This window comes from Mastigoproctus giganteus, chromosome 11, assembly GCF_048544385.1.
Source record: "Mastigoproctus giganteus isolate SK-2022 chromosome 11, ASM4854438v1, whole genome shotgun sequence".
NCBI lineage: Eukaryota > Metazoa > Arthropoda > Arachnida > Uropygi > Thelyphonidae > Mastigoproctus > Mastigoproctus giganteus.
The window spans coordinates 55581965-55609173 of record NC_143585.1 but is presented as its reverse complement, the minus strand read 5'-3'; the positions used below and the strand labels follow the sequence as shown (position 1 = coordinate 55609173).

The following is a 27209-nucleotide window of genomic DNA, read 5'->3' as shown; positions in this document are numbered from 1 at the left end:
TTCTTAATTTGAATTTATGCCCCCTTAGATTTGTAATCTGAACAAGTGGAATGATCCCATCAGAATTCAGCGTGCTCAACCCATTCAAGGCTTTATATACCTCAATCAGATCGCCGCGCAGGTGCCTAGTCTCCAGCCACTGCAATTTGCAGAACTTAAGCCTCTCTTGATAAGAGGATCCCTTCATTCCCCTCACCAATCTTGTTGCCCTTCTCTCTGCATGCTCAAGTAAATCTACATCCTTCCTAAAATGAGGCCTCCAGACCTGTATGCAGTACTCAAGGCGTGGCCTGACCATTGCCTTATACAGAGGGATAATCACCTCCTTTTCCCTGCTAGCAAAATTCCTATATATCATTGACAAAACTCCATGACCTGCCCTGGCAGCCTGTCTGCATTGCTCAGAAAACTTCATATCTGCCTGCACAATTACTCCCAGGTCTTTTTCATTTTCTACCACCTTAAGTGTAGTACCACACAGTTGTTACGTTTCTCTGGGGTTACTTGTACCTATATGCAGTACTTTGCATTTGTCAAGGTTAAACTTCAGTTGCCACTTCTTAGCAGGCGCCTTCGTAGCCAGGTGGGAAGGAGCAGCAGTGCGTAGCACATGCTTCTTGATTAGACCGGGGTTCGAGTCCGTCACCACCAAATACGGAGGATGCGGAAAGATCAGGGAATGACCACTGCATATCCCGGAGCAATATGGCCTTAGTTGCTAATGCTCCTAAAATCCAAATAACAAACAAACAAGCCACTTCTTAGCCCATCTGCCCAAATTATCTAGATCCTGTTGCAGTAGCACACTGCCATTACTGTCATTAACAACCCTACCAACCTTTGTATCATCTGCAAACTTTGACATTAAGCCTGATATACCTTCATCAATATCATTGATAAATATACAAAACAACAGTGGACCTAACACCGAACCCTGTGGGACTCCACTAATAACATTAGTCCAAGAAGAGAAGCACCCATTGATTACCACCCTCTGTCTTCTCGCACTTAACCATCCTTTTATCCATTGTAGCAACTTACCCTTAATACCATTCTGCTCCAATTTGTACAATAGTCTTCCATATGCAATAGTGTCAAAAGCTTTCCTGAAATCCAAATATATGATATCAAAATTATTTTTTGCATCCAGTTCCTTTGTAACCACATCATAATATCCTATCAAATTTGTCAGACAAGACTTTCCCTTATTGCTGCAGTCTTGTCTAGATGATCCTGCAATGCATCTTTAACCAACGACTCCATTATTTTACCCGGAACAGAAGTTAAACTAACAGGTCTGTAATTACTCGTGTCACCCTTCGATCCCCCTTTGTGAATTGGGGATACATTTGCACATCTCCAGTCCGTGGGAACCTCCCTTGAGTCCAAGGATGCTCTCATAATTATGGCTAAGGGTTTGCTTAGTTGCTTTGCTGCCTCCTTTAATATAACTGGATAGATCCCATCCACCCCAGGTGCTTTTCTTAACGTTTAACTTCAAACAATTTCTCTTCCACTTTGCTCTCAGTTATTACAAAATCATTAGTATCTTGCTACAATTTGATAACCTTCTGCCATTTTCAAACCTTATAATTCCTCACGTGTGAATGTAGATGCAAAATACTCATTCAGTTTGTTTGCTATCTGAGCAGGATCATCAACAGTCGAACCATCGATGTCAAGTGGACCTATCAGATTCATCCCCTTCCTTTTAGAGTTTATATAAGTAAAGAAATCCTTTGCTGTTTTTCTTAGCATCTTTTGCCAAGGATTTCTCGTAATCTACCTTCGCCTGCCGAACCTCCTTTGTCACCTGATTACAGATTAACTTATATCTATCATAGGCTTCTGAGTCGCTTGATAATTTATATGCATCCCATGCATTTTTCTTCTCTGTTACGAGTCTCATTAGTTCATTTGACAACCATTTAGGCCTAAACCTTGAACAATATTTCTTAATAGGTATGATACTTTTAGTAGCTTCCACGATTAATTTCTCGAATACTTCCCACTTAGAATTTACTGTTGGTATCATCGTCAGTTGATCCCACTGTACAGAATTTAAAAACTGTCGGAGACCACTGTACTACGGCTTTACGGAAGCAAAAACCCTTTCCTTTACCCTGATGGTAATTAAATCTTTAAGTAAATCCCACATCAGTACAACTGTGATCACTGCCACCTAGTGGTTCTTTATCTGCAAATTCCTATACAATGATCACTGCTGATAACCAGATCAAGAGTATTACTTTCTCTGGTTGCCTCTCGAACATGCTGCTGCAGAAAACAATCATCCAATAAATCCATAAAAGTCTGACTAGTGTGTGAGTGCCCAACTCACAAGTTCCAGTCAATATCTGGGAAGTTAAAATCCCCCAGGATTTTAACTTCCCTAAATGAGTCTTGTCTGACAAATTTGATTGGTTATTATGATGTGGTTACAAAGGAACTGGATGCAAAAAATAATTTTGATATCATATACTTGGATTTCATGAAAGCTTTTGACACTGTTGCGCGTGGAAGACTACTGTACAAATTGGAGCAGAATGGTATTAAAGGTAAGTTGCTACAATGGATAAAAGGATGGTTGAGTGGGAGAAGACAGAGGGTGGTAATCAATGGGTGCTGCTCTTCATGGACTAATGTTATTAGTGGAGTCCCAATGGGTTCAGTGTTGGGTCCACTGTTGTTTTGTATATTTATCAATGATATTGATGAAGGTGTGTCAATCTTAGTATTGAAGTTTGCAGATGATACAAAGGTTGGCAGGGTTGTTATTGACAGTAATGGCAGTGTGTTACTGCAACAGGATCTAGAAAATTTGGGCAGATGGGCTGAGAAGTGGCAACTGAAGTTTAACATTGAAAAATGCAAAGTACTGCATACGGGTAGAAGCAACCCCAGAGAAACGTATCAACTTAAGAAGGTAAAAAATGAAAAAGACCTGGCATTAAATGTGCAGTCAGATATGAAGTTTTCTGACCAATGCAGACAGGCTGCCAGGGCAGGTCATGGATGTTGTCAATGATATACTGGAATTTTGTTAGCAGGGAAAAGGAGGTGATTGTCCCTCTGTATAAGGCAATGGTCAGGCCACTCCTTGGGTACTGCATGCAGGTCTGGAGGCCTCATTTTAGCAAGGATGTAGATTTGCTTGAGCGTGTGCAGAGAAGGGCAACAAGATTGGTGAGGGGAATGAAGGGATCCTCTTATCAAGAGAGGCTTAAGTTCTGCAAATTGCAGTGGCTGGAGACTAGGCACCTGCGCGGCGATCTGATTGAGGTATATAAAGCCTTGAATGGGTTGAGCACGCTGAATTCTGATGGGATCCTTCCACTTGTTCAGATTACAAACCTAAGGGTGCATAAATTGATATTGAGGAAGGACAGTTGTGCGGAGATTTGCCTTTAGCCAGTGGGTGGTTAATTGCCGGAACAAACTTCCATCTGTCGTTGTGGAAGTTGATAGGTTATATAAATTTAAGGAGGAACTGGACAAATATTTTGAGGGGATTGTTTTGTATTTTTTTTTTTTTTTTTTTGGCTGATGCTGCATAAGCTCATACGCTTGCTTTCTTGCATCACATGCCACTACTACTATATACAGAAAAATGAATTTTGAAGTTGTATTCTGTGCCATATGGATTCTCATGAGCCCATAAATAGGAGAAGTCTAGTATACTTTCTTAGGTGGTAGATGACTTTCATCAACCGGTGAAATACCACCACTTTGCTTATTGGAGGCTTGAAGTGGTGAAACCCATGGTTTGTCTCTAGAGCAAAGTTTCCGGCATCCCCCTCTCCCCATACTTCTCCTTCAACCCATGCACGGTACTAAGTACTATAGGTTTTGATACCTTTCGTGTTTGGAGTTTCATAAAAAAAAAAAAAAAAAAAAAAAAAAAAACTTTTGGCTCTATCTTTTGAATCTGGAATCTATCGGCGCCTCTGTAGCCAGCTGGGCAGGATCAGCAGTGCATAGCACACGCTTCTTGATTAGACCGGGGTTCGAACCCGTGACCACCAAATATGGAGGATGCGGAAAGGTCATTCCTTGACCTTTCTGTATTTGGTGGAATGACCAAATGGAAGGTCAAGGCATCACCACCGCATATCCCCAGAGCAGTATGGCTTTAGTTGCTAATGCTCCTAAAAACCAAATAACAACAACAACATCTGGAATCTATCCCAAATAAAATGTGCCTTGTACAAACGTACAATGCAGATGGGAGTGTACAGCTAATCAGCAGCTGAAACTCAACTGCTTATAGATCTACAGGTTAAAGATGTGGAATTCACTTGATAAGGTATGGACACAACCCTTTAGCATTTAACACACTCTAGACTCTTCTTTGTAAAACACTGATGCAAAATTAACCCAATTTGGTAATTATGCATGGAAAAGTTACATGATTTGCTATATGTTGCAACTCAGTATATTCTGGAATGGGTCCATGCACTAAATGTGTATTATATCCTAATATATTTCTGGACAGTGTTAAGCATTTTAAAAGTAGTTCTTATTATTGCTGAAAGAGGGCAGTGCACAGAAGAAATCCATTTCATTAGTTCTTTTTTTTTTATTATTATTATTATTTTTAAGTCACCACCAACATGATTGATAAACTTACATTGGCCTAAGATTCTTTATTGTGGCAACTGCAGCATCAGTTTTCTCTGTGCTTTGCATGATGTGAAACAAGCCAGTTTGAAAGACTAGCAATATCAAGAGATTGTTTCAAGGAATTTTCTTCTAGTGTAACCAGTATACAAGTGATAAAAAGGTTTTGTTGCTCAAGCAGTGTCATCATATGAGAAATTCAGGTGGATTTCTCATAACACATGAAAAATTCACCTGACCACATATTCAGCTAACCACATATTGTGTGATCTCAGCCTCACGCAAACGAGTTCATGCCTATTGAATGTATTGGTATTAGTAGGAGTAAATGATGCAAGAAAGAAATCTTATGTGTTCAGCTAAAAGAAAAACCCTTCCAATAGTTTGTCCAGTTTTGCTTTGAATTTATTCAAACTACCCACTTCCACAACAACAGATTAAAGTCATTTATTTCAGCGGGGATTGTTTTGTAATTTTGCAGAAATAAAGTGAATTTGATTTTATTTCCCCCTTTTGGGTGTAGTCTGTGCAAGAGGAACAATACTATCAATATTGAGCTTACCCAATCCATTTAAAGCCTTAACATCTCGATTTCACAGGTGCCCAGTCTCAGATATTGCAGTTTGTAGAAATTAAGATTTTTCTGTTGAGGGCACCCTTTGTCCCCCTCTCCAATCTCATTGCTCTTCTCTAAACCTGTTCCAACAGATGCACATCCATCTTAAAACGAGGCTTCCAGTACTCAAGATGAGGCTTAACCACTCCTTTATTATTCAGTGCGATAATTGCCTCCTTATCCATTCTTATTTTTATTTGTTATTGACAGAAAAAAAACCTCATGGACTGCCCTGGCAGCCTGCCTACACTGTTTCTCAGACAATTTTGCAGACTTAGAAATCAACTTGATATGCATTCATCAATATCATTAATGAACACAATACAGTGGGCCTAGCACTGAATCCTGGGAAACTCTACTAATAACATTAGTCCACGAAGAGACGTGCCATTAATACTCTCTCTCTCTCTCTCTCTCTAATCGCAGGCGCCTCCGTAGCCAGGTGGGCAGGAGCAGCAGTGCGTAGCACATGCTTCTTGATTAGACCGGGGTTCCAGCCCGTGGCCACCAAATACGGAGGATGCGGAAAAGTCAGGGAATGACCACCGCATGTTCCTGGAGCAATATGGCCTTAGTTGCTAATGCTCCTAAAAACCAAATAACTCTCTAATCGCATTAATTTTCCTAGAACAGAAGGCAAGAGCGCTAGCTTTCTGTAACTACTCATAACACCCTTTGATTCCCCCCAACAAGGGGTTAAAAGGGTGTTATGAGTAATTACAGAAAGAAGTAAGCTAAAGATTTGCTTACTTCTTTTGATGCCTCCTTTAATATAATTAGCAAGAATCAATTCACTCAAGGTGCATTTTTTATATTTGGTTTCAACTTCCACTTTCCTTTCAGTTATCACAAAATCATATAGCTCCCTGTTAGAATTGGATTCACTTCTGGCATCCGGATCCCAAAAAAATTCCTCACATCTGAATTTAGATGCAGAATATCTATTGAGTTTATCAGCAACCTGTATAGCATCATAAACCATTCATAACTAATGGACCAATGTAATTCGTCTCCTTCCTTCTTAGCATTTACATAAGTAAAGAAGTCTTTTTATCTTTGTCAGAAACCTCATAATCTGCCTTGGCTTGCCTAACTTCCTTTATGATTTGATTGCAGAATAATTTATATCCATCCCATTTTCTTCCACAAGGTTTATCGGTTCATCTGACATCAATTTAGGTCTGAGCCCATAACACTATCTCTTAGTTGGTATAAAAAGCATAATAGTTAAGGCATGACACCAAAAAAAATAATAATAATAAAACTGTGTTAAAATTTTGCAAATTTTTGTTTATTTTCAATAATGAATTTACTGCCAGTTGCTCTAGTTTTGTATACTACAAAATGAAACATGCATTACAAAGAACCACCAGAAATGTAAACTTTCAGGTTATTTCACACTTGCTTTTTTTATTTTTTATTTATATTATTTAATTTTTTTTATGAAAACCCCAAATACAAGAGGTATTAGAACCTATAGTACTTAGTACCGTGCTTGGGTTGGAGGTTGAGAACACAAAATAAGATATTTGTTGACATTAGACTTGAACTTCTGTCAACTGTAATTTTCAGGAAATACGTATGAAGGGAAGGTTGTTCCAGAAAACGGCAGTTGAATGAATAAACGAGGAAGATGAAAAGTTGGTTCTGTGAGTTTGAAGTTGGACAGTAAATGGATGTTGGCTGGTGGCGGACTGTTTTAAAAGAGAGAGCAGAAAATATAGAAGTCAATTCTGAAGAACAGTGCCCATGGAAGTACCTGAAGAAAAGGCATGCAGCAGAAACAGTACATCTATGAGACAGTGAGTGGAGAGACTCTGTTAGAGATGTCATTAATTAACCTAACTGCCCTCTTCTGAATGGAATCTAGAAGCCTGAGAGAGGTTTTGGGGGCACCGCCCTAGATGTTGGAACAATATTCCCCGGTAGGGCAGATTTGTGATTTGTACAGAGTGAACAGCTGTTTAGAAGAAAAGTAAAGCTGGGAGCGAAAGAGAAAACCGAGTTTTTTAGATACAGAGGAAGCAATATTTGTAATATGCTTGTGCCAATAGAGAGATTAGAAATCAGGGTAATCCCCAAAAGAGATATATCATTTTGCCTAGAAATCGGAGTGTCACTAAAGATAAGCATAGGAGCAGAAGAATCCTTTTTGTGAGATATAAGACAAGACTGAGTTTTAGAAAGATTGAAATCTACTAAGTTGTCTTTGCCCCACTGGAGTATTACCTGGAGATCGGTATTTAAGGAATTGGTAGCGGATTTTCGTGAAGTTGAAGCTGATCGAGCAGGGCAAGGTTTCTCAAAATAGAAAGTGGAATGCAATGTAACGAATGGGCCTGGTGTACTGGGGTCCATGGTTGAGAAAAAATAGATACGTATAATGGAATGCAATGTGCTATCATCGGCAAAACTATGGATAGGATTTCCAGTCAATGGAAGAAGGTCATTAATACACAAGAGGAAAAGAGTGGGGGAAAGAACTGACCCTTGGGGGACACCGGCATTAGTGGAGAAGTTAGAAGACAGAAAGCCATCTGCCATCACCCTCAGTGAGCGATCAGAGAGAAAACTGGATAACCAATTACAACAAACAGTTGGCAAACCATAAGATGGAAGCTTGTTTAGAAGACCTTTATGCCAAACACGATCGAAAGCCTTTGAGATGTCAAGAGCAACTGCTTGTGTTTCGCCGAATTTTTACATTGAATTTGTCCATAAATGGGTAACATAAGCCAGAATATCACCAGTGGAACGACAGTGACAGAATCCATACTGGCAATTGTTGATCAGATGAAAGATTTCCAGATAGTTTTAAAACTTTGTTGTTAATTGATTGTCCCTTTTTAGGAACTGGCTGGATATGAACAAATTTCCAAGCAGAAGGAAAAACACATTTGGAATAAGAAAGTGAAAAAAGGTAGCAAAGAACAGGAGTAAGTTCGGGAACACAGGTTTTGAGAACAAGTGGAGAAATACCATCAGGACCTGGAGCTTTCTTAGCATCAAGATTCTTCAAAATCCTTCTGACATCCTTTTGATGGAAGACCACAGGAAGCATTGAATGGAGCATGGTGGGAGGTGTTTTACCAAGATCATTAATACATGAGTTGAAAGAAAAATGGGATGCTAGCAGGTCAGCTTTATCCTTGGCTGAAGTGACAATGGAACCATCTGGTTTTGACAGAGGTGTGCAAAGGTTGCGGCCAATAGCTTTGGCAAGAGACCAGAATGCTCGGCTATCATTAGGGAAAGAAGCAAGTTTTCTACTCTTAGCCTGTTCAGAATCTAGTTTGGACTGATTAATAACTGCTTTACAATTGTTGTGAGCTTTGGTGTATGCAGAAAATGAAACTGAACAATTGGAAACAAGCCATTTACGATATGCAACAATCTTCTCTTGAACAGTCTTAGCTCATTTATTGGAAAACCAAGGTTTAAATAAAGGACGAGATTTTAAAGTCGAGTGTGGAATAAAGTTTTCCATTCCTCAAGAATAATTTCACTGACACCATCTGAGCAAACTTTGACATCAGAGGTTTTGAAGCAGTAATCCGACTAAGGAAAAGAAGAAAAGAAATTTCACCGGTCATCCCAATTTGCGTTCTTGTAATGCAAAACAACACGAGGTTGGGAATAGCCGTGAGATAAAGGCTCCATTGGAGAAGAGACAATCGCCAAGTTGTGATCTGAAGTGCCTAAAGCACCTCTCACTTTGACCGTGTACTTAGAAGGGTTGTTTGTGAGAAAAAGATCAACGGTGTTGGCTGTATGATTAAGATTGTCCGGTATTCTTGTAGGTAAATGAACAATCTGTGCAAGGCCATTTGTAATTACAAAAGCCTCAGTATCTCGACCAGCTGGGTCGGTGTGACTAGAAAACTAAAGCCAGCTGGAGTTGTGAACATTAAAATCACCAAGTAAAATTGTGTGGTGCAAAGATGCTAAAGACATGGCATGAAATTTCAGAAGTCATACACAGAATTTTTTCTAGTTTTCTCTTTTGTACTGTATGTAGGTTTAATCCTTTTTAAATTTAAAGGAGCAATAGGAAATGCAATTTAGTCCAGACATTTCTAAATAATATGCAGACAACGTGGAGTTCATAGGAATAAATGCAAAGATAGATATTGCATTTCATGGTGGTGATGATGATATCATACATGGTGAATGTTTATTTACATCTTTTGTTTTAGAATATGATCTTCCCGTGAGTTGTGCTGATCATGCAGGCATGGAAGAGTAATAAAAATGGTCAAAAGCTATATTCCATTGTGGTGAACTTCAGTAATGTTAAAAAAATAATAATAATAATAAATAAATAAATAAAAAGTGAAATTGAATGCAGTTTGCTCCCAGTTCCAACATTCGAAGGTGTCTGTATTGGGAACAAAATTGGTCTTCTGAACAACCTGAAAACATTCGGGTATCCCGCAGAAAACTGTCTGGCACTTATGTTGATAATGTGTCTGTTATGGTAGGCTTAGAAACTGTAGTAGCAAGGATATTAAAAGAGGTTATTTGAATACTTGTAGTCAATGGGCTGTCCTTGTCATCTTAATAATTTGTGTACTTAAATTTATGTTGCATGATTTCCTGTGAAACTGAATGAATATTTGGTGAACATTTACTATTGTGTCTTTTTACTGCCTCCAAAGTAAAAAGTAATTTGAAACAGTGTGTATACATTGACAGTCTTTGGTTAATATGTAATTAGACTGCTAGAACAGAGACAAACCATTACAAGTCTGTTTATATAAGAGATGTGGTGAGAAAACCCATGTGAGTTACGAAATTGAAAAGAACAAGCAATCACTAATGACTACCACTGACTTATATCAAAATCCAGTTAATGATCCTAAAGAAGTTTAAAAGAGAAAAAAATTAATCTACTTCCCAAGAAAAAGAACTGAATTGCAAACTCCTGGTGGAATCAATATTTAACAAGCCCAGCGAGCTTATAATTCTAGGAATGTTATCCTCATTCATGTTCATCTGGGTATGCCTGCCAGGAGCAAAAGTTGATGACGTTGTGCTGATATCATCTTTTAAGGGCACAAAAGGTGATATTTTTGTACACGTTGGCACTAATGACCTTAAGAGTAAGAGATCTGCAGATTTACTTAACAAGTACAGGTCAATGGAGAAAAAAGCTGTGAGTTAGGGTTAAATTTCAGTGTCTGCAATTCTGCACAGACGCGATATGAGGGAGTATATGATGAGAGAGCCTTGTCAATCAATTCGGCCTTGGAGAGATTGTGCAAGGCTCACGAGGTAGAATTTTTTTTTTTTTTTTTCAGCATGGTCTGTGTTTGCTAACAGGAGAGACTGTTTCTATAAGGATGGGATACACTTAAATATCAAGGGTGCAAGAATATTTGTTGATGTTATCGAGGCAGTTTTAGGTGGATCAGAAAACTTGGGGTGAATCACAGAATAATAGATTAACAGTAGAAGTAGGCCTTTTTTTGAAAGTGATTCTTGCACTGCTTCTATTGTAATGAGCAGCAACCTAGAGAGTAAGTTGCTGAGGATTTCAAGAGCTGCTGGGAGTCATCATGGAACAAGTAAATACATGGACTGTGTTAGGATAACTAAGAGTAAGAACAGGTGCATGTATACTTGCATGTACACCAATGCTAGAAATATAGTAAATAAATTTAATGAATTTGAAGTGCTGATCAGGGCATCAAAGGCAGATATTGTTGGGATATCAGAGACATGGTGTCACACAGATATAAGCAGTGCAAATTGGAATTTGGGGAGTACAATGTGTACAGAAAGGATAGACAAGGGAGGAGGGGTTATGCTGTTAGTTAAGAAACATAAAATCTTAGGAAGTGCATCCAGTTGACATGGGTGGACAGTGCAATGTTGATTCAGTATGGTGTGGCCTAAGCACTGGGAAAACCAAGTTGAGAGTAGGAGGGTGTTACAGGCCTAATGACGCTGATGAGTACAAAGAACAGCTGTTCAGAGAAATAGAGTGGGCCAGTAAATCAGAATGTCTTGTAATGTGGGATTTTAACTTTCCAGATATTGACTGAAACTTGTGGGTTGGTCACTCACACACTAGTCAGACTTTTGTGGATTTATTGGATGATTGTTTTCTACAGCAACATGTTTGAGGGGCAACCAGAGGGAGTAATACTCTTGATCTGATTATTAGCAGTGATTATTCATGCGTTAAGAATTTGCAAAAAAAGGAACCACTGGGTGACAGTGATTGCAATGTACTGGTGTGGGATTTACTTAAAGCTGTAACTGACATCAAGGGTAAAGGGAAGAGTTTTTGCTTATGTAAAGGAGACTACAGATGTCTCAGACAGTTTTTAAATTCTGTACAGTGGGATCAACTGATGATATTACCAACAGTGAATTCTAAATGGGAAGCCTTCATAGACGTTAATCTTGGCAGTGACTAGGCTTTTCTTTTCATATCAACTAAGAAATACTGTTCAAGGTTTAGGCCTAAATGGATGTCATATAAATTAATGAGACTCATGGCAGAGAAGAAAAATGCATGGGATGTATATAAATAAATTATTAGTCAACACAGAAGCCTATGGCAGATATAAGCTAGTCTGTAATCAAGTCACAAAGGAGGTTAGGCAGGCAAAGACAGATTATGAGAAATCTTTGCAAAGGATGCAAAGAAAAACAGCAGAGTTCTTTACTTATGTAATCTCTAGAAGGAAGGGGATGAATCAGATTGGTCCACTTAACATAGATGGTTCGACTATTGATAGTCCTGCTCAAGTAGCTGATATACTGAATGAGTATTTTACATCTACATTCACACATGAGGAGTTATTCAAGGAGGGGAATGCCAGAAGTTTATCAAACTCTAACAGAGAGCTAAGTGGAAGATAAATTGTTGAAGTTACCTGGGGTGGATGGAATTGATCCAGTTATATTGAAGAAGGCAGCAAGGGAAGTTATAAACCCTTAGCGATAATTATGAGAGCATCCTTAGATTCAAGGCAGGTCCCATTGACTGGGCATGTGCAAATGTATCCCCAGTTAACAAAGGGGGTTCAAAGGGTGACGTAAACATTTATAGACCAGTTAGTTTAACTTCTGTTCCAGGAAAAATAATGGAGTCACTGGTTAATGTTGTGATATAGGATCACCTAGACAAGACTGCAGTAATAGTTCAGACATAGCATGGGTTTGTTAAGGGGAAAGTCTTGTTTTTTTTTACCTTTTACTTGTCTGACCAATTTGATTGGATACTATGATATGGTCACAAAGGAACTGGATTCAAAAAATAATTTTGATATCATATACTTGAATTTCAAGGAAACTCTTGATACTGTTGCACATGGAAGACTGCTGTACAAATTGGAGCGGTATGGCATTAAGGGCAAGTTGCTGCAATGGATAAAGGGATGGTTGAGTGTAAGAAGGCAGAGAGTAATAATAGTAAACTGCTCTAAGTGGACTAATGTTATTAGTGGTGTCCCCCAGGGTTTGGTCTAGGCCCATTGTTGTTTTTTGTATTCATCAATGATATCAATGAAGGGATATCAGGCTTAATGTCCAAGTTTGCACTATATTTATTCTCTGTTAGTTTATTTTACATAAATTTATATAAATTGAATTGTTAAATGTTCTATTTCTTCCCTCCCGGCATTTATGATCTGATGATGGAGTTCGGTAAGATTCCTGTCCTGAAATGCCACCTGCTAACAACTTAGTGAACAAATTGAGCTCATATTTCCACATTAATTCATTAAAATCTATTTTGTTAATAATTTCATATGGTATAGTAGTGTTATTTTATTTATTATTATTATATATGGTATATAATTTAATGTATGTGAGCTAGTTTTTAAAAGCATACTGTGCCGATAACCAATCCTGAAATATCTAAATGTAGATGCAGAATATCTATTGAGTTTATCAGTAACCTGTATAGCATCATAAACCATTCATAACTAATGGACCAATGTAATTCATCTCCTTCCTTCATTTCCTCCATGATTTTCCTTATTGCTGATATCAGGCTTAGTTAGGTTTTATAGTACAGTGGTACCTTGGTTTGCGAGCATAATTCGTTCTGGAAACGTGCTCGTAATCCAAAGCACTCGTATATCAAAGCGAATTTCCCCATAAGAAATAATGGAAACTCAGATGATTTGTTCCAAAACTCAAAAATATTCACATACTGTAAAAATGATTAATACAAAATACATACATACCTTTTTTATATTTTTAAAAGCAATCGAATTTATTAATTATTGGGTAGAACGACTTTCACTGTCACTAACGGAATCACTACTATCTGTTGACTTTTTCTTTTTGTGCGACTTTAACAAAGAACCTCTCCAATGACACTTGCTTTTGCCTCCTTTTGAGGATTTCGCGGAAATATGACATTGCATTGTCATTAAACAGATTCATCGCTTGCACTGCCACGGCCTTATTCGGGTGGTGCTTTTCTACAAAATTTTGCACTGTTTCCCACATTTTACACACCTCCCTAATCTCATTTGAAGAGAGGGATGTCTCCATTTTTTTCTCCTCCTCCTCAGATGAGATCTCCTCCATCACCCCTTGCCGTTGCTCGCGATGCAGATCCATCAGTTCGTCGGTGGTAAACTCCTGGTCATATTCCTCCACCAGCTCTTGAATGTCGTCCTTATTCACCTCCAGTCCCATGGTCGTCCCCAAGGACACAATTTCAACGACAACTGGCAGCTCCTGTTCATGAGAAAACCCCTCAACGCAATCAGACCACAGTTTTTTCCAAGCAGAATTGAGGGTTCTCTTGGTGACCCCATCCCAGGCTTTATCGATGATTTTGAGGCAGTTTACGATGTGGAAATGATTTTTCCAAAACTCTCGGAGGGTAAGGTTAGTTCCTTCGGTCACCTCGAAGCATCGCTGAAATAGTGCCTTGATGTAAAGCTTTTTAAAGTTCGAAATGACCTGCTGATCCATGGGCTGGAGTAATGGAGTGGTGTTGGGAGGAAGGAACTGGACCTTAATGAATTCGAATTCTTCCAGTCAGTCGTTCTCAAGGTCTGGAGGATGAGCAGGAGCATTATCCATAACCAGCAAGACTTTGAGTGGCAGTTTTTTTTCTAAAAGGTATTTCTTCACTGCAGGACCAAAGACCTCATTGATCCACTCAACGAACAAGATACGAGTGACCCAAGCCTTGCTGTTGGACCTCCACATAACATTTAACTGCCTCTTCTGCACCTTGCATTTCTTGAAGGCTCGTGGATTCTCAGAATGATACACGAGCAGGGGCTTGACTTTGAAATCACCGCCTGCATTAGCGCACAGCAAGAGGGTGAGACGGTCTTTCATGGGCTTGTGACCGAGCATTGCATTCTCTTCTGCTGTAATGTAGGTCCTCTTTGGCATCTTTTTCCAAAAAAGCCCCGTTTCATCGCAATTAAAAACTTGCTGCGGCAGGTAACACTCGGAAACCATGAGCTTCTAGAACTCGGCAACGTACGCCTCAGCTGCCTTAGCGTCCGAACTCGCAGCCTCTCCGTGCCTCACAACACTATGGATGCCACTTCTCCTCTTAAAGTTATCAAACCATCCCCTGCTCGCCTTGAAGCCTTCTTCGTTTTCTGTAGACGTACCTGGCTGTTTACTGACGAGGTCGGCGTACAAGGCCTTTCCCTTCTCACAGATCAAGTTCTCGGTCACAGTATCACCTGCTAGTTGCTTCTCATTTATCCACACCAAAAGCAACTTTTCAACATCTTCCAGAATACGTGGCCGTTGCTTTGATATTCTCGTGACTCCTTTTGCTACATCTAGTCCCCTTAGTTCTTCTTTCTTCTTTAATATTGTGCAAATTGTTGACGTAGACTTCTTATAAAATCTTGTGATGGCGGCCACTTTCATACCTTGTTCATGCTTCTCGATGATTTCCTTCTTAATTTCTACCGTAATCATCTCCTTCTTCTTACCGCCTTCCTTTTCAACCCTCTTCTTCATTGGGGCCATTTTCGTAGTGTACAGTTAATAAATAACAGTCACTAAATTTGAACACAAAAAAAAAAAAAAATTGCTTTACGCACATACACGTGGTCACAACGCTAGCACGAATGTTCACTACAATGTTGACTGTATACGAATGAGCTATGCCGACTGAGACCGAACATGCGAGACGATTAACCACAATCCCGAGCAGCACGTGATCACGTGATGCTTGGTAGGCAATTTTTAGGAAATAAAGCACAATTACAAAATGAGGAGGCACCCTTGATACACATAAACAAAGCTGCGCCCGTGTAGCAACTGAATAAACAACACCATAAAGGCAGAGATACACTATTAACACCTCACATTTTCCTAAAGCACATTTCAAGGGGTTACTACAATAAAACAATAAAAACAATTTCCAGTTGCGTTTCTGCTAGTGGAATTTGTTATAAACTGGTAGTAAACTCGGTCTAATTGCATTTGCGATTACTGTATACCGATAGCTGGAATTGTGTTGGTTTTTACGTTATTATGGTGAACTGTGTTTCCCCTTCACTGATATAAAACACATAAATACATTTTCGGAATCTTCTCTTCATTCCCATCGTGTTGCGTTCATTTGGGGTGATTCTGCGTTCGACTGCCATTTCTTGTAAACACAAAGGCGAATCGTGCATAAGCGAATTCGGTTCGTGTTATATAAGATATCGTTCCCCTATTTATAAATCGTGTATGATCGAATTCGTGTAGTGTAAACACGTGTTATACGAGGACTGACTGTACTCGTATTGCAAGACCTCGCTCGTTTATCAAGTTAAAATTTATTAAAAATTTTTGCTCGTCTTGCAAAACACTCGCAGACCAAGTTACTCGTAATCCAAGGTACCACTGTATATACCGGCATGTATAGTTATCTGCTGTATTTTAATGTGAAATGTGTATTTTGCCAAAGAAATTTAAGTTCTAGTTTTTAAAAAACCTCCTGCTTTTTCCAAAAAAAAAAAAAAAAAAATGTTTTGTTTCTTTACAATTGCCTGCTCCTCTGCTTTTTGGAAATGAAGATTTGGCATGGCTGTGAGAATGATTAGTGAAATTATATTAATGTTTTAATTTATGCTGTTGTATATTGCTTTTGAAATTTATCCAAGAATTTGAAATATTGTACAGAGTGTGTGTTGAGACTGTGTTCATTTCATTAATGATTATCCTATTTAATATAATGTTTTTTACCACTTGGATGTTTTTTCCCCGATGCAACCCTCTTTATAAAAGGGATCAGCATATAAATACAATTGTTCTCTGCTTCAAAAAAAAAAAAAAATAAATAAATAAATGATTTATCCAAGATAATCAAAATTATATTATAGAATACAAACAAATGTTCAATAAATCATGGATTGACAACCATAGACCTTCATTGATGCCCCTTCTAAACTGCTTAGAGAACTTCCTGCCCACCCAAATGATAACTCCTTATATTCCTTTCTTCCTCTGCCATTTTTATTTTAGCATTAGCATTAGCATTAGTAGAGGCATTTGATGCAAGAAAGCAAGCTTATGCAGCATCAGCCAAAAAAAACAAATAAATAAATAAAAAATAACCACTTCCACTTCACTCCTCTGTTCGTTCGAAATACCTGTCCAGCTGAGCCTTAAACTTATTTAGGCTATCAACTTCCACGACAAGGGATGGAAGTCTATTCCACCAACCAACCACCCCTGGCTAAAGGCAAATTTCCTCACGTCTATCCTACATCTGTCTTTCCTCAATTTGAATTTATGCCCTCTCAGGTGATTATTCTGAGCAAGAGGAAGAATCCCATCAGCATTGAGCATGCTCAAACCATTCAAGGCTTTGTACACCTCTATCAGATCACCTCGCCGGTGCCTAGTCTCCAGACACTGTAATTTGCAAAACGTAAGCCTTTCTTCGTAAGAGCCCCCCCTTTGTTCCATTCACTAATCTTGTTGCCCTTCTCTGTACTCGTTCCAGCATCTCTACATCCTTCTTGAAATGAGGCCTCCAGACCTGTATACAGTACTCTAGGTGCGGTCTGACCATTGCCTTATACAAGGGAATAATCACCTCCTTATCCCTGCTAGAAAAATTCCTATATATCATCGACAATACACCATGAGCTACTCTTGCAGCCCGTCTGCACTGCTCAGAAAACTTCATATCTGCCTGCACAACCACCCCCAGGTCCCTTTCATTCTCTACCACTGTCAGTGTGGTACCACAGAGTTGATACGTTGCTCTGGGGTTGCTGTTTCCCATATGTAGTACTTTACATTTATCAATGTTAAACTTCATTTGCCACCTCTCAGCCCATATGCTTAACCTTTCCAGATCCTGTTGCAGTAGCATAGTGTCAGTAGTGTCCTTGACAACCCTGCCAACCTTCATATCGTCTGCAAACTTGGACATTAAGCTTGATATACATCATCAATATCATTTATAAATACAGAAAACAATAATGGACCCAATACTGAACCCTGAGGGACTCCACTAATAACATTAGTCCACGATGAGCAGTGTCCATTGATTACCACTCTCTGTCTTCTCCCCCTCAACCACGCCTTTATCCATAGCAGCAATTTGCCTCCAATGCCACACTGCTCCAATTTGTGCAGCAGTCTTCCATGTGCAGCAGTATCAAAAGCCTTTCTAAGATCCAAGTATATAATATCAAAGTTATTCCCTGCATCCAGTCCTTTTGTGACTGCATCATAGTATCCAATCAAATTGGTCAGGCAAGACTTCCCCTTAACAAAACCATGCTGTGTCTGAGCTATAACTGAAGTCTTGTCTAGATGATCCTGCAGTGCTTCTTTAACCAGTGCCTCCATTAATTTTCCAGGAACAGAAGTTAAACTAACAGGTCTATAATTACTTGTGTCGCCCTTTGATCCTCCTTTGTGAATTGGGGTCACATTTGCACATCTCCAGTCCATGGGTACTTCCCCTGAGTCCAATTTTAGCCCCAGTATATAAGTAATTTGGGATTTCTGTTTCCCAGTTGTAAAAATCCTGCATTTTGCTGCATTAAGACATGTCTGCTATCTTTGAAGCCCTGTTCTGAAGGAGTGCTGCTTTGTACCAATCATTGAACATGCTCCCAATGTTTGCACCATCTGTAAATTTTTGCATTATGCTCTCTCTCTCTCTCTCTCTCTCTCTCTCTCTCTGTTGATGTTATTTAAGAAACTCAAAAAATGCAGTTGTCTTGGAACTGAGTTATGGATGATCCCACTTTTAAAATTAGATCAATATGAAGAGTAACCATTAATTAATCACAATGCTCTGCCTCCTGTCTGGCATGAAATCTGCAATTCATTGTAGACCAATAATCCTGACATGTTAGAACTTAAACAGTATTTGACTCTGTCCTTCAGGAGAGAGTCAAATACTTGTTTATTCAGATTTGCTAAAATCTGAATAAACAGTCAAAATCATTTCCTATATCCAGCTGTTCAGTAACTTTCAAAATAGCTATCCAGGTTAATAAAACATGATTTTTATTAACCTGATCTTTAATAAACCTCTGCAGTCTAATTCCCTTCAGAATTCTGTCCTTGTAATTTCCTCCATGATTTTCCTTTTTTGCTGATATCAGGCTAACCAATATATAGTTACCCACTTTGCTCGTGGAACCACATGTATCAATACGTTGACATTTCTCCAGTCCAGAGAAATCTCTCTATCAGTTCCAGTAATGTCTTTGTGGTTAACCTTAATGGTTGAAGGCTGTTGTTACCGCCTTCAAAATTATTAGATTTATACCATCTCCAGGCAGATTGATTGCATTTAGACTTGAAAGTTTTTGTAATAAATCTAACACTTTCCTGCATTCATTATACAAGGTTGTTCTTTTCTTCTTTATATTCACTTACATGAACAATTGCTTGTCCTGCTATTTGCTCTCTTTAGCCACAGAGTTTTCTCATGCTTACTCCTGACTGTGCAGAAAAGAGCAAGCAAGGTGAATTACAGATTAATTTGAAGATGCTTATAGGTGTCAATACTTTCATTGCTCTGTAATGCTGAGCATTGCATACAGATTTTCCAGAAAATTTGATTCTTATTTATCACAAAGCAGTGATAAATAAGAATCTTATATATATCACTGCCAGCTGGGCATGTTCAGGAGTTATGTATTGAAGTAATAAATTGTGATGAATAATCAAAATAATCGATTTTGGCATTTTCCTAATCGATCATATGCAAATTAGATGATTGCAAAACTGATAAGAAAATTTGGGGGGGGGGGGGTGTATACTTCCTGAGGAATACTTCCCCTCAATCACTATTGTACATTTTATAATCAACAAATTTGCATATAACCAATTATGAAAATGCCATAGTCAGTTATTGTAGCTATATTTCATAAGCGACTAGTTTGTATATAATTAATTGTTCTTATTATGCCTATCAATAGTGATAATCCTCTTTTTTTTTTTTTTTTTTTGATATACATATATAGATGTAAAAAGACTATTAGAGGAGATAAAGTGGGAAGTGGTTGTTTATTTTTATTTATTTTTTTGTTTGGCTACTGCTCTCTTACATCATTTGCCACTAATAACACTAAGTGGGCTTAAGCTTCATATTAAGCTGAATAGTATCACATTTTTTCACCCCTTTATTTGTAATAAACAATTTTTAAATCTTTAGTGTCACTAGTTAAAACTGGTGTTGTAATGCTTTGCCATCCATCATTTTCCTAAAGAATTTCTCCTTCCATTGTTTTTTTTATTTATATGTTGTCTTCTTATGTAAACAATGCAATTTGACAAATATAATAATAGTAGAATACCTCATTATTTGCTTTAAATTGAGTACCACCATTAAATCGCAAAGAACTAACACGACACACACACACACACACACACACACACAGAGAGAGAGAGAGAGAGAGAGAGAGAGAGAGAAAGAGAGAGCGCGCGCACGCAAGCAGACTCTTGGTTTAACTGGGACACTTCAAGACTCCAAATAAAAAAATAAAATAAAAAAATCAGCCAGAAATCATAAAATTCAAGTAATAACTAGAATAGGTATAAACAGATGTTTTGAAAGTCATAAATAAGCGACATGCAGGGCGTTATAAAGTCGTTATTGGGAGATTATCTTGCAACCCCCACTGTCTTCACACTCTATGCTAAAAATTGAAATGAAAAAAAAAAGAGAGAGAGAGAGAGAAAACAAATGTTTAGTTTATTTTAGGGCGTCTCTTCAATCGTTGTTTTTCGTCACACCGCAAAGAGAAAATTTTTCATTATTTATGTCAGGGATAACGAAAGTTTGTTTTTGTTTAGAAATCGCAAAAATGATCGAGTAAATGCAAATGAGTTGCACTTTCAATTAAACAAAAACTTGAACTTGATCAAAAGTTTGAAAATGGTGCATCCGTTAAATCTCTAAAGAACCATTATAACGTTGGTGACCAAACCATGCACGAAATTGTAAAAAATAAAGGGAAGCATCGCATTGGACATGCGAGTAGTCGTGGTAAGTTTTTTTATCTATCACTATATTTTTTATGTAAGTTGCTGAACATTTTTGGATATACTGTAGTAAGTCCCTGACTCGTGTAACTTCAAACTTACGTTAATTTTTTTCGCTCAATTTTTTTTTTTTTTTTTTTTTTAGGATTGTAAAATTTAAAACAGAATAATAATAAGCAATCAATAATGACGATCACTGCAGCACAAATTGCACAAGCGAGATATGGAGTAACAAGCTTAAAAATAGGAATGAAGAGAAGATTCTTAAAGGGTTGTTTTTATGACTGAAGATTTCAGTGAACGGGTTGTTTGTTTGTTTGTTTGTTTGGTTTTTAGGAGCATTAGCAACTGAGGCCATATTGCTCTGGGATATGCGGTGGTCATTCCCTGACCTTTCCGCATCCTCCGTATTTGGTGGTGATGGGCTCGAACCCCGAGTCTAATCAAGAAACGTGTGCTACACACTGCTCCTCCTTCCCACCTGCCTACGGAGGCGCCCTCAGTGAAAGGGATACACATTTCACCATAATAACGTAAAATCCCCCAGAATTCCAGCTATCGGTATTATTGCAAATGGAATAAGATCGAACTTACTACCCATTTATAATTATATGCACTAACAGAAAAGCCCAATAAACCGATAAGTGCAAATTGTTTTTATTGTTTTATGGCAGTTACCTGGAGAAATGTGCTTTAGTAAAATGTGAGCTCGCGTGGGGTGATAATAGTGAGTTTTCGCCTTAACCCTGTAAAGTTCTTTATAGAAAATTTCATTTTGACCATTATTATGGTGTCGACTAAGAGAATTAGTGACAGTGCTACTAGTACATCTACCAACAAAAGGAAAGTGATCGATTTGGATCAGAAATTTAAAATAAGGATGTTTAAAAATGGTCATACATGAACAACTATCATGCGGAATTTAAATTTGTCAGTGTCAACAGTGAACACAATAATAAAGTGGAAAGACAGAATACGAGAAGTGGTGAAGGGGTCAGCACCAATGAAGTCAACTATGATAACCAAGGCTATGAAATACATATCAGTTTTTACTGTACAGTTTCTTCCTTTAATGTTTTCTTTTCTTATGTACCACTCCAGCAACTTCACCACTGTCCCCAGATAAAGTTTTTAATTGAACTAATTAAAAATATATAACTATTTTTCTATATATATATATATATATATATATATATATATATATATATATATATATATATATATATATATAACTATTTTTCTTCATTCTTCTGAGGATATTATGTGGTTTTGGTAATTTTGGCATATCATGGATATAGGAGCAATGTTTTATTAGTCATTCCCGAGTTATGTAAAACTCGACTTACATAAGAGGTGCTGGAATGTATGTCGGGAACTTACTGTATTTTTGGATTAACCAGGAAATCGATTATCCAGGATTTTTATTTTACCATCTATCCCGGAAAATCGAGAGTCTACTGTATGTAACTGGGTGCCATTTTATTGGCTATATTTGCTGAAAGAGAATTTTTCTAAAATCTATTCAATGCATCCTGAACTGTTTCCCCAAGTTTGGTAAAAATGAGACATCATACTCTGTAGCTAAGTGAACATATACATATTTAAACTTGTTTTTGAGTTTGTATATATAATATTCACACACTGAATATTTATTCTGTACTTTTTTTTTTTTTTTTTTTGGTACTGTTAGCTCCAAATTAATGAATTCAACAAGCCAGACAGTGAAAAGTTTCTTTTTATGCTGAGTACCCGTGCAGGAGGTCTAGGGATAAATCTTGCTTCGGCTGATGTTGTTGTTCTTTATGATTCTGATTGGAATCCACAAGTTGATTTACAGGCCATGGTGAGTAATACTGAGAGAAGAGAGAGATTTTTTTAATTTTAAAGAAATGTTTTTACTGTTTGTTTAAATTACAAAAATAAATTTGTTTATATATTTTATATGGTGTGCATTTATCAGTTAAAGCTGCTCATACACTGTTTTGGGTTATCTGTATGTAACACAGGATAATTCACTCATTAAATGACCCCAGAATGATATGTAACCTGCAACATAACAAATGGAAGCATGGCAGAAATTGTAATTATCTAAAGAGACTGTGCTAGCTTTTAAGGCCCATATCATCTCAAATCTCTAGATTAAATCGCTAGGGTTTTCCTAAAAGTACATCCATCCCTGGTTTCTTGGGGATAGGGTGGATAGAGGGAATTAAGGAGGATCTTAACCTCCACCCTTAGTGGTGCATACCTTTCATGATAATGCACATGTATGTGTGCCCCCTTCCACTTTAATGTAATGTGCTGAAAGCATATGAAATGTATATAGTAAAAACTTTTCGATTCAAACTTCAAAGGAACAAACATGTCCAATTTGCTTTAAACAGGTTCGAACTATTAGTATTAGTAATGGTAAATGGTGCAAGAAAGCAATCTGATAATGTTTCAGCCAAAAAATAAGACTTCCCACATTGCCCATCATCCCCTCCAATAATTTGTATAAACTGTTGGAAGTTTGTTCCAACAGTCAGCCACCAGCTAACTAAAACTTTGGCACATCTGTCCTTCCTAAGTTTGAATTTATATCCCTCTCATGTGTCTTAGCAAGAGGAAGAATGCTATCAGCATTGAGCTTGCTCTGTGCCTTTATAGCCTTTATAGCCTTCATAGCCTTTAAACTTCAATCAGATCACTTTGCAGTTGCTGTAATTTACAGAACTGAATCCTTTCTTGGTAAGTCAGACCACCCTTTTGATCCCTTCACCAGTTTCATGGCCCTTCTCTGCACCCAATCCAGCAGATCTATATCTTTCTTAAAATTAGGCCTCCACACCTAGACGTAGTGAAATGCTTTCACCCACCTTGGACACCTCCACAATTTACTTGTGATACTTATCTTCAAAAATGGGGAAAGAATCTTCTACCGTCACTCAACGTGAAACAACTCCATGCAAGCCATATTCAGAAATATGCTAGTTTATTGCCAATATATACTGATGGCTCCAAATCACACTCAGCTGTGGGAGCAGCAGCAGTATTTCCCTCTACAATCATTTCTGCTTCCCTTCCACCTGAGTATAGCAGCTTCTCTGCAGAACTTCATGCAATAAAGTTAGCTTTAGAAAACCTGAATCTCTACCCATCTCTAAAATATATTGTATACACTGACTCTCTAAGCTCAATTACAGCAATACAAAACTTTTCTTATAAGGTTCATCCTATATTAAACCAAATCAGAAGCCTATTATTAAAAATTGAGGAACGTCATCAATCAGTGACCTTTTGCTGGATCCCAGCCCATTCGGGGATAAAAGGGAATGAACTCGCTGACAAAACTGCCAAAAATCCATCAACTTATGATTTAACCCTTGCTCCTATTCCAATCTATGACTATAATCATATGATACAAACAACATGTCTTGCGATGTGGAAAGAGTTATGGCACACCCAAAGCAATAATAAACTTTATCAGTTGAAACAGGATCCACAGCTTTGGTGCTCTAGCACCAAAACAGTACGAAGAGAAGAAGTAGTGCTTGCACGAGCACGGATAGGACATACATATCTGACTCACCTTCACCTACTTACAGGAGAGGATCCTCCTCATTGTCCACACTGTTCCTCGCACTTATCAGTCAAACACATTCTCGTTGACTGCCCTCACTATGATCAGGACAGAATATCCATCCTCCTTTCCCTAAAAAAATCTTCCGGAACTGAAGACATTAAAAAATATTATAGGTGACAATGCAAACATCAACGAATTCTTCTCTTTTTTGAAAAAAATTGGATTGTATCATAAATTTTAAAACATCACTCTAAAAAACCATAAATTGATTCTATCTGAAATTTGATTTTTATTATTTTCCTATGAATAGGCGCACTATAGCCCCAGCAGCTCATGCGCCATTAAACCCCCATCACAACAACAACCTCCACGCCTGTATTATTCAATACTTGGATGCAGCGTAGCCATTGCCTTGTACAATGAGATAAATCACCTCCTTATCCCTGCTGATAGCAAAGTAGTAGTAATAGTGGCATGTGATGCAAGAAAGCAAGCGTATGAGCTTATGCAGCATCATCCAAAAAAAAAAAAATTACACAACAATTCCCTCTATCAGTTAAAGCTGCTAGAGGGAATTGTTGATGTTGTTTGGTTTTTAGGAGCATTAGCAACTAAGGCCATATTGCTCCGGGGGATATGTGGTGGTCATTCCCTGACCTTTCCGCAATCTCCGTATTTGGTAGAGGGAATTGTTGTTCCATCTGTCATTGTGGAAGTTGATAGGTTAAATAAATTGTTGTCCAGTTCCTCCTTAAATTTATTTAACCTATCAACTTCCACAACGACAGATGGAAGTTTGTTCCAGCAATTAACCACCCGCTGGCTAAAGGCAAATTTCCGCACATCTATTCTACATCTGTTTTTCCTCAATTTGAATTTATGTCCCCTTAGGTTCGTAATCTGAAAAGTTTGAAGGATCCCATCAGAATTCAGTGCTCAAACCATTCAAGGCCTTATACACCTCAATCAGATCATCGCACAGGTGCCTAGTCTCCAGCCGCTGCAATTTGCAGAACTTAAGCCTCTCTTGGTAAGAGGATCCCTTCATTCCCCTCACCAATCTTGTTGCCCTTCTCTGTACATGCTCAACAAATCTACATTCTTCCTAAAATGAAGCCTCAAGACCTGTACGAAATACTCAAGATGTGGCCTGACTATTGCCTTATACAGAGGGACAATCACCTCCCTCCTTTTCCCCGTTAGCAAAATTCCTGTATATCATTGACAAAACCCCATGACCTGCGCTGGCAGCCTGTCTGCATTGCTCAGAAAACTTCATATCTGACTGCACAATTACTCCCAGGTCTTTTTCATTTGCTACCACCTTAAGTGTAGTACCACACAGTTAGTATGTTCCCTGTTAGCAAAATTCCTGTATATCATTGACAAAACCCCATGACCTGCACTGGCAGCCTGTCTGCATTGCTCAGAAAACTTCATATCTGACTGCACAATTACTCCCAGGTCTTTTTAATTTGCTACCACCTTAAGTGTAGTACCACACAGTTAGTATGTTCCTCTGGGGCTACTTCTACCCATAAGAAGTACTTTGCATTTGTCAATGTTAAACTTCAGTTGTCACTTCTCAGCCCATCTTCCCAAATTTTCTAGATCCTGTTGCAGTAGCACACTGCCATTACTGTCATTAACAACCCTGCCAACCTTTGTGTCATCTGCAAACTTCGACACTAAGCCTGATATACCTTCATCAGTATCATTGATAAACATACAAAACAACAGTGGACCCAATACCGAACCCTGTGGGACTCCACTAATAACATTAGTCCACGAAGAGCAGTGCCCATTGACAAAGTTATTGTATGTCATTGACAAAATCCCATGAGCTGTCCTGGCAGCTGCCTTGCCCTGCTCAGAGAACTTTATTATTGACTGCACAATTACCCCTCAGGTCTATTTCAGTTTCTGCTACCCTGAGTATAGTACCACACACTCACTTGGTATGTTATTCTGGGATTACTGTTGCCCACGATCAGTGCCTAACCATTTCTCAGCTCATCTGTCCAATTTTTCTAGATCTTGTTGCAGTAGCTTACCTTGATTATTGTCATTAACCACCTTGCCAACCTTTGTATCATCTGCCGACTTAAATATTAAGCCTGATATAACTTCATCAATGTCATTAATAAATATAGAAAACAACAATGGCCCCAGCAGTGAACCCTGGGAAAGTTCACTAGCAACAATAGTCCATAAAGAGTCCATAACATTATTCCCTTAATAACCAATCTCTGTCTTCTCCCGATTAACTAATCCTTTATCCCTGGCAGTAACTTGCCCTTAATGCTGCACTGTTCCAATTTATACAGCAGTATTTTATGCGCAACAGTATCAAAAGCTTTCCTACCCAACGTCCAAGTATATAACCTCAAAAAAATTTTTTTTTCCCACTTGTTGCTTTGTTACTGCATCATAGTGTTCATTCAGATATGTCAGAAAAGATTGCTCCTTACCAAATCCATACTGTTATAGCAGTATAATTGCATTCCTGTGTAATTTGTCCTGCCTTACTTCTTTAAACAGTGACTCTTATTATATTTTCCGTGAAAGAAGTTAAGCTTCCAAGTCATCTTTTGATCTTCTTTGATCACCTCTTGTTTTTTTCCTTCTTAAAAAGTTAATTTAGAATTCCTCTTATATCTTTGATAAAACTTTGACATTGTTAATATCAGTCACTTCACCATTTTTGAAAAGTTTAGTGGTCCTCAAAAATTTTCCATGGAAAACACTACCACAACTTATGCAGAAGGAGAACCAGCCCCAGTGGTAGGAATGAATTGTGCCTTTCTTTCTCATTTTTTCGATTGGAGTGTTTTATACCATTCCAGTCAAAATTAAAAAGTCATTTAATGCCTTGAAATTTTAGCAATGGACCAAAGGGATACCCTGCAAAGGGGAACAAAATTAAAATCCAGGTACTCTTATGCTGTT

The 27209-nt window shown here is 38.1% G+C and overlaps 1 protein-coding gene across 1 annotated transcript in view; it reads left to right on the top strand.

Annotated features, from left to right (window-relative positions):
• The window catches only part of Iswi (nucleosome-remodeling ATPase imitation SWI), a 473510-nt gene that overhangs the window by 257153 nt on the left and 189148 nt on the right, over positions 1 to 27209 (top strand). Inside the window, exon 13 of the mRNA XM_090385082.1 lies at positions 22386 to 22538. Within this exon, the coding sequence (XP_090241208.1) occupies positions 22386 to 22538 (153 nt within the window). The remainder of the gene's footprint in view (positions 1 to 22385; positions 22539 to 27209) is intronic.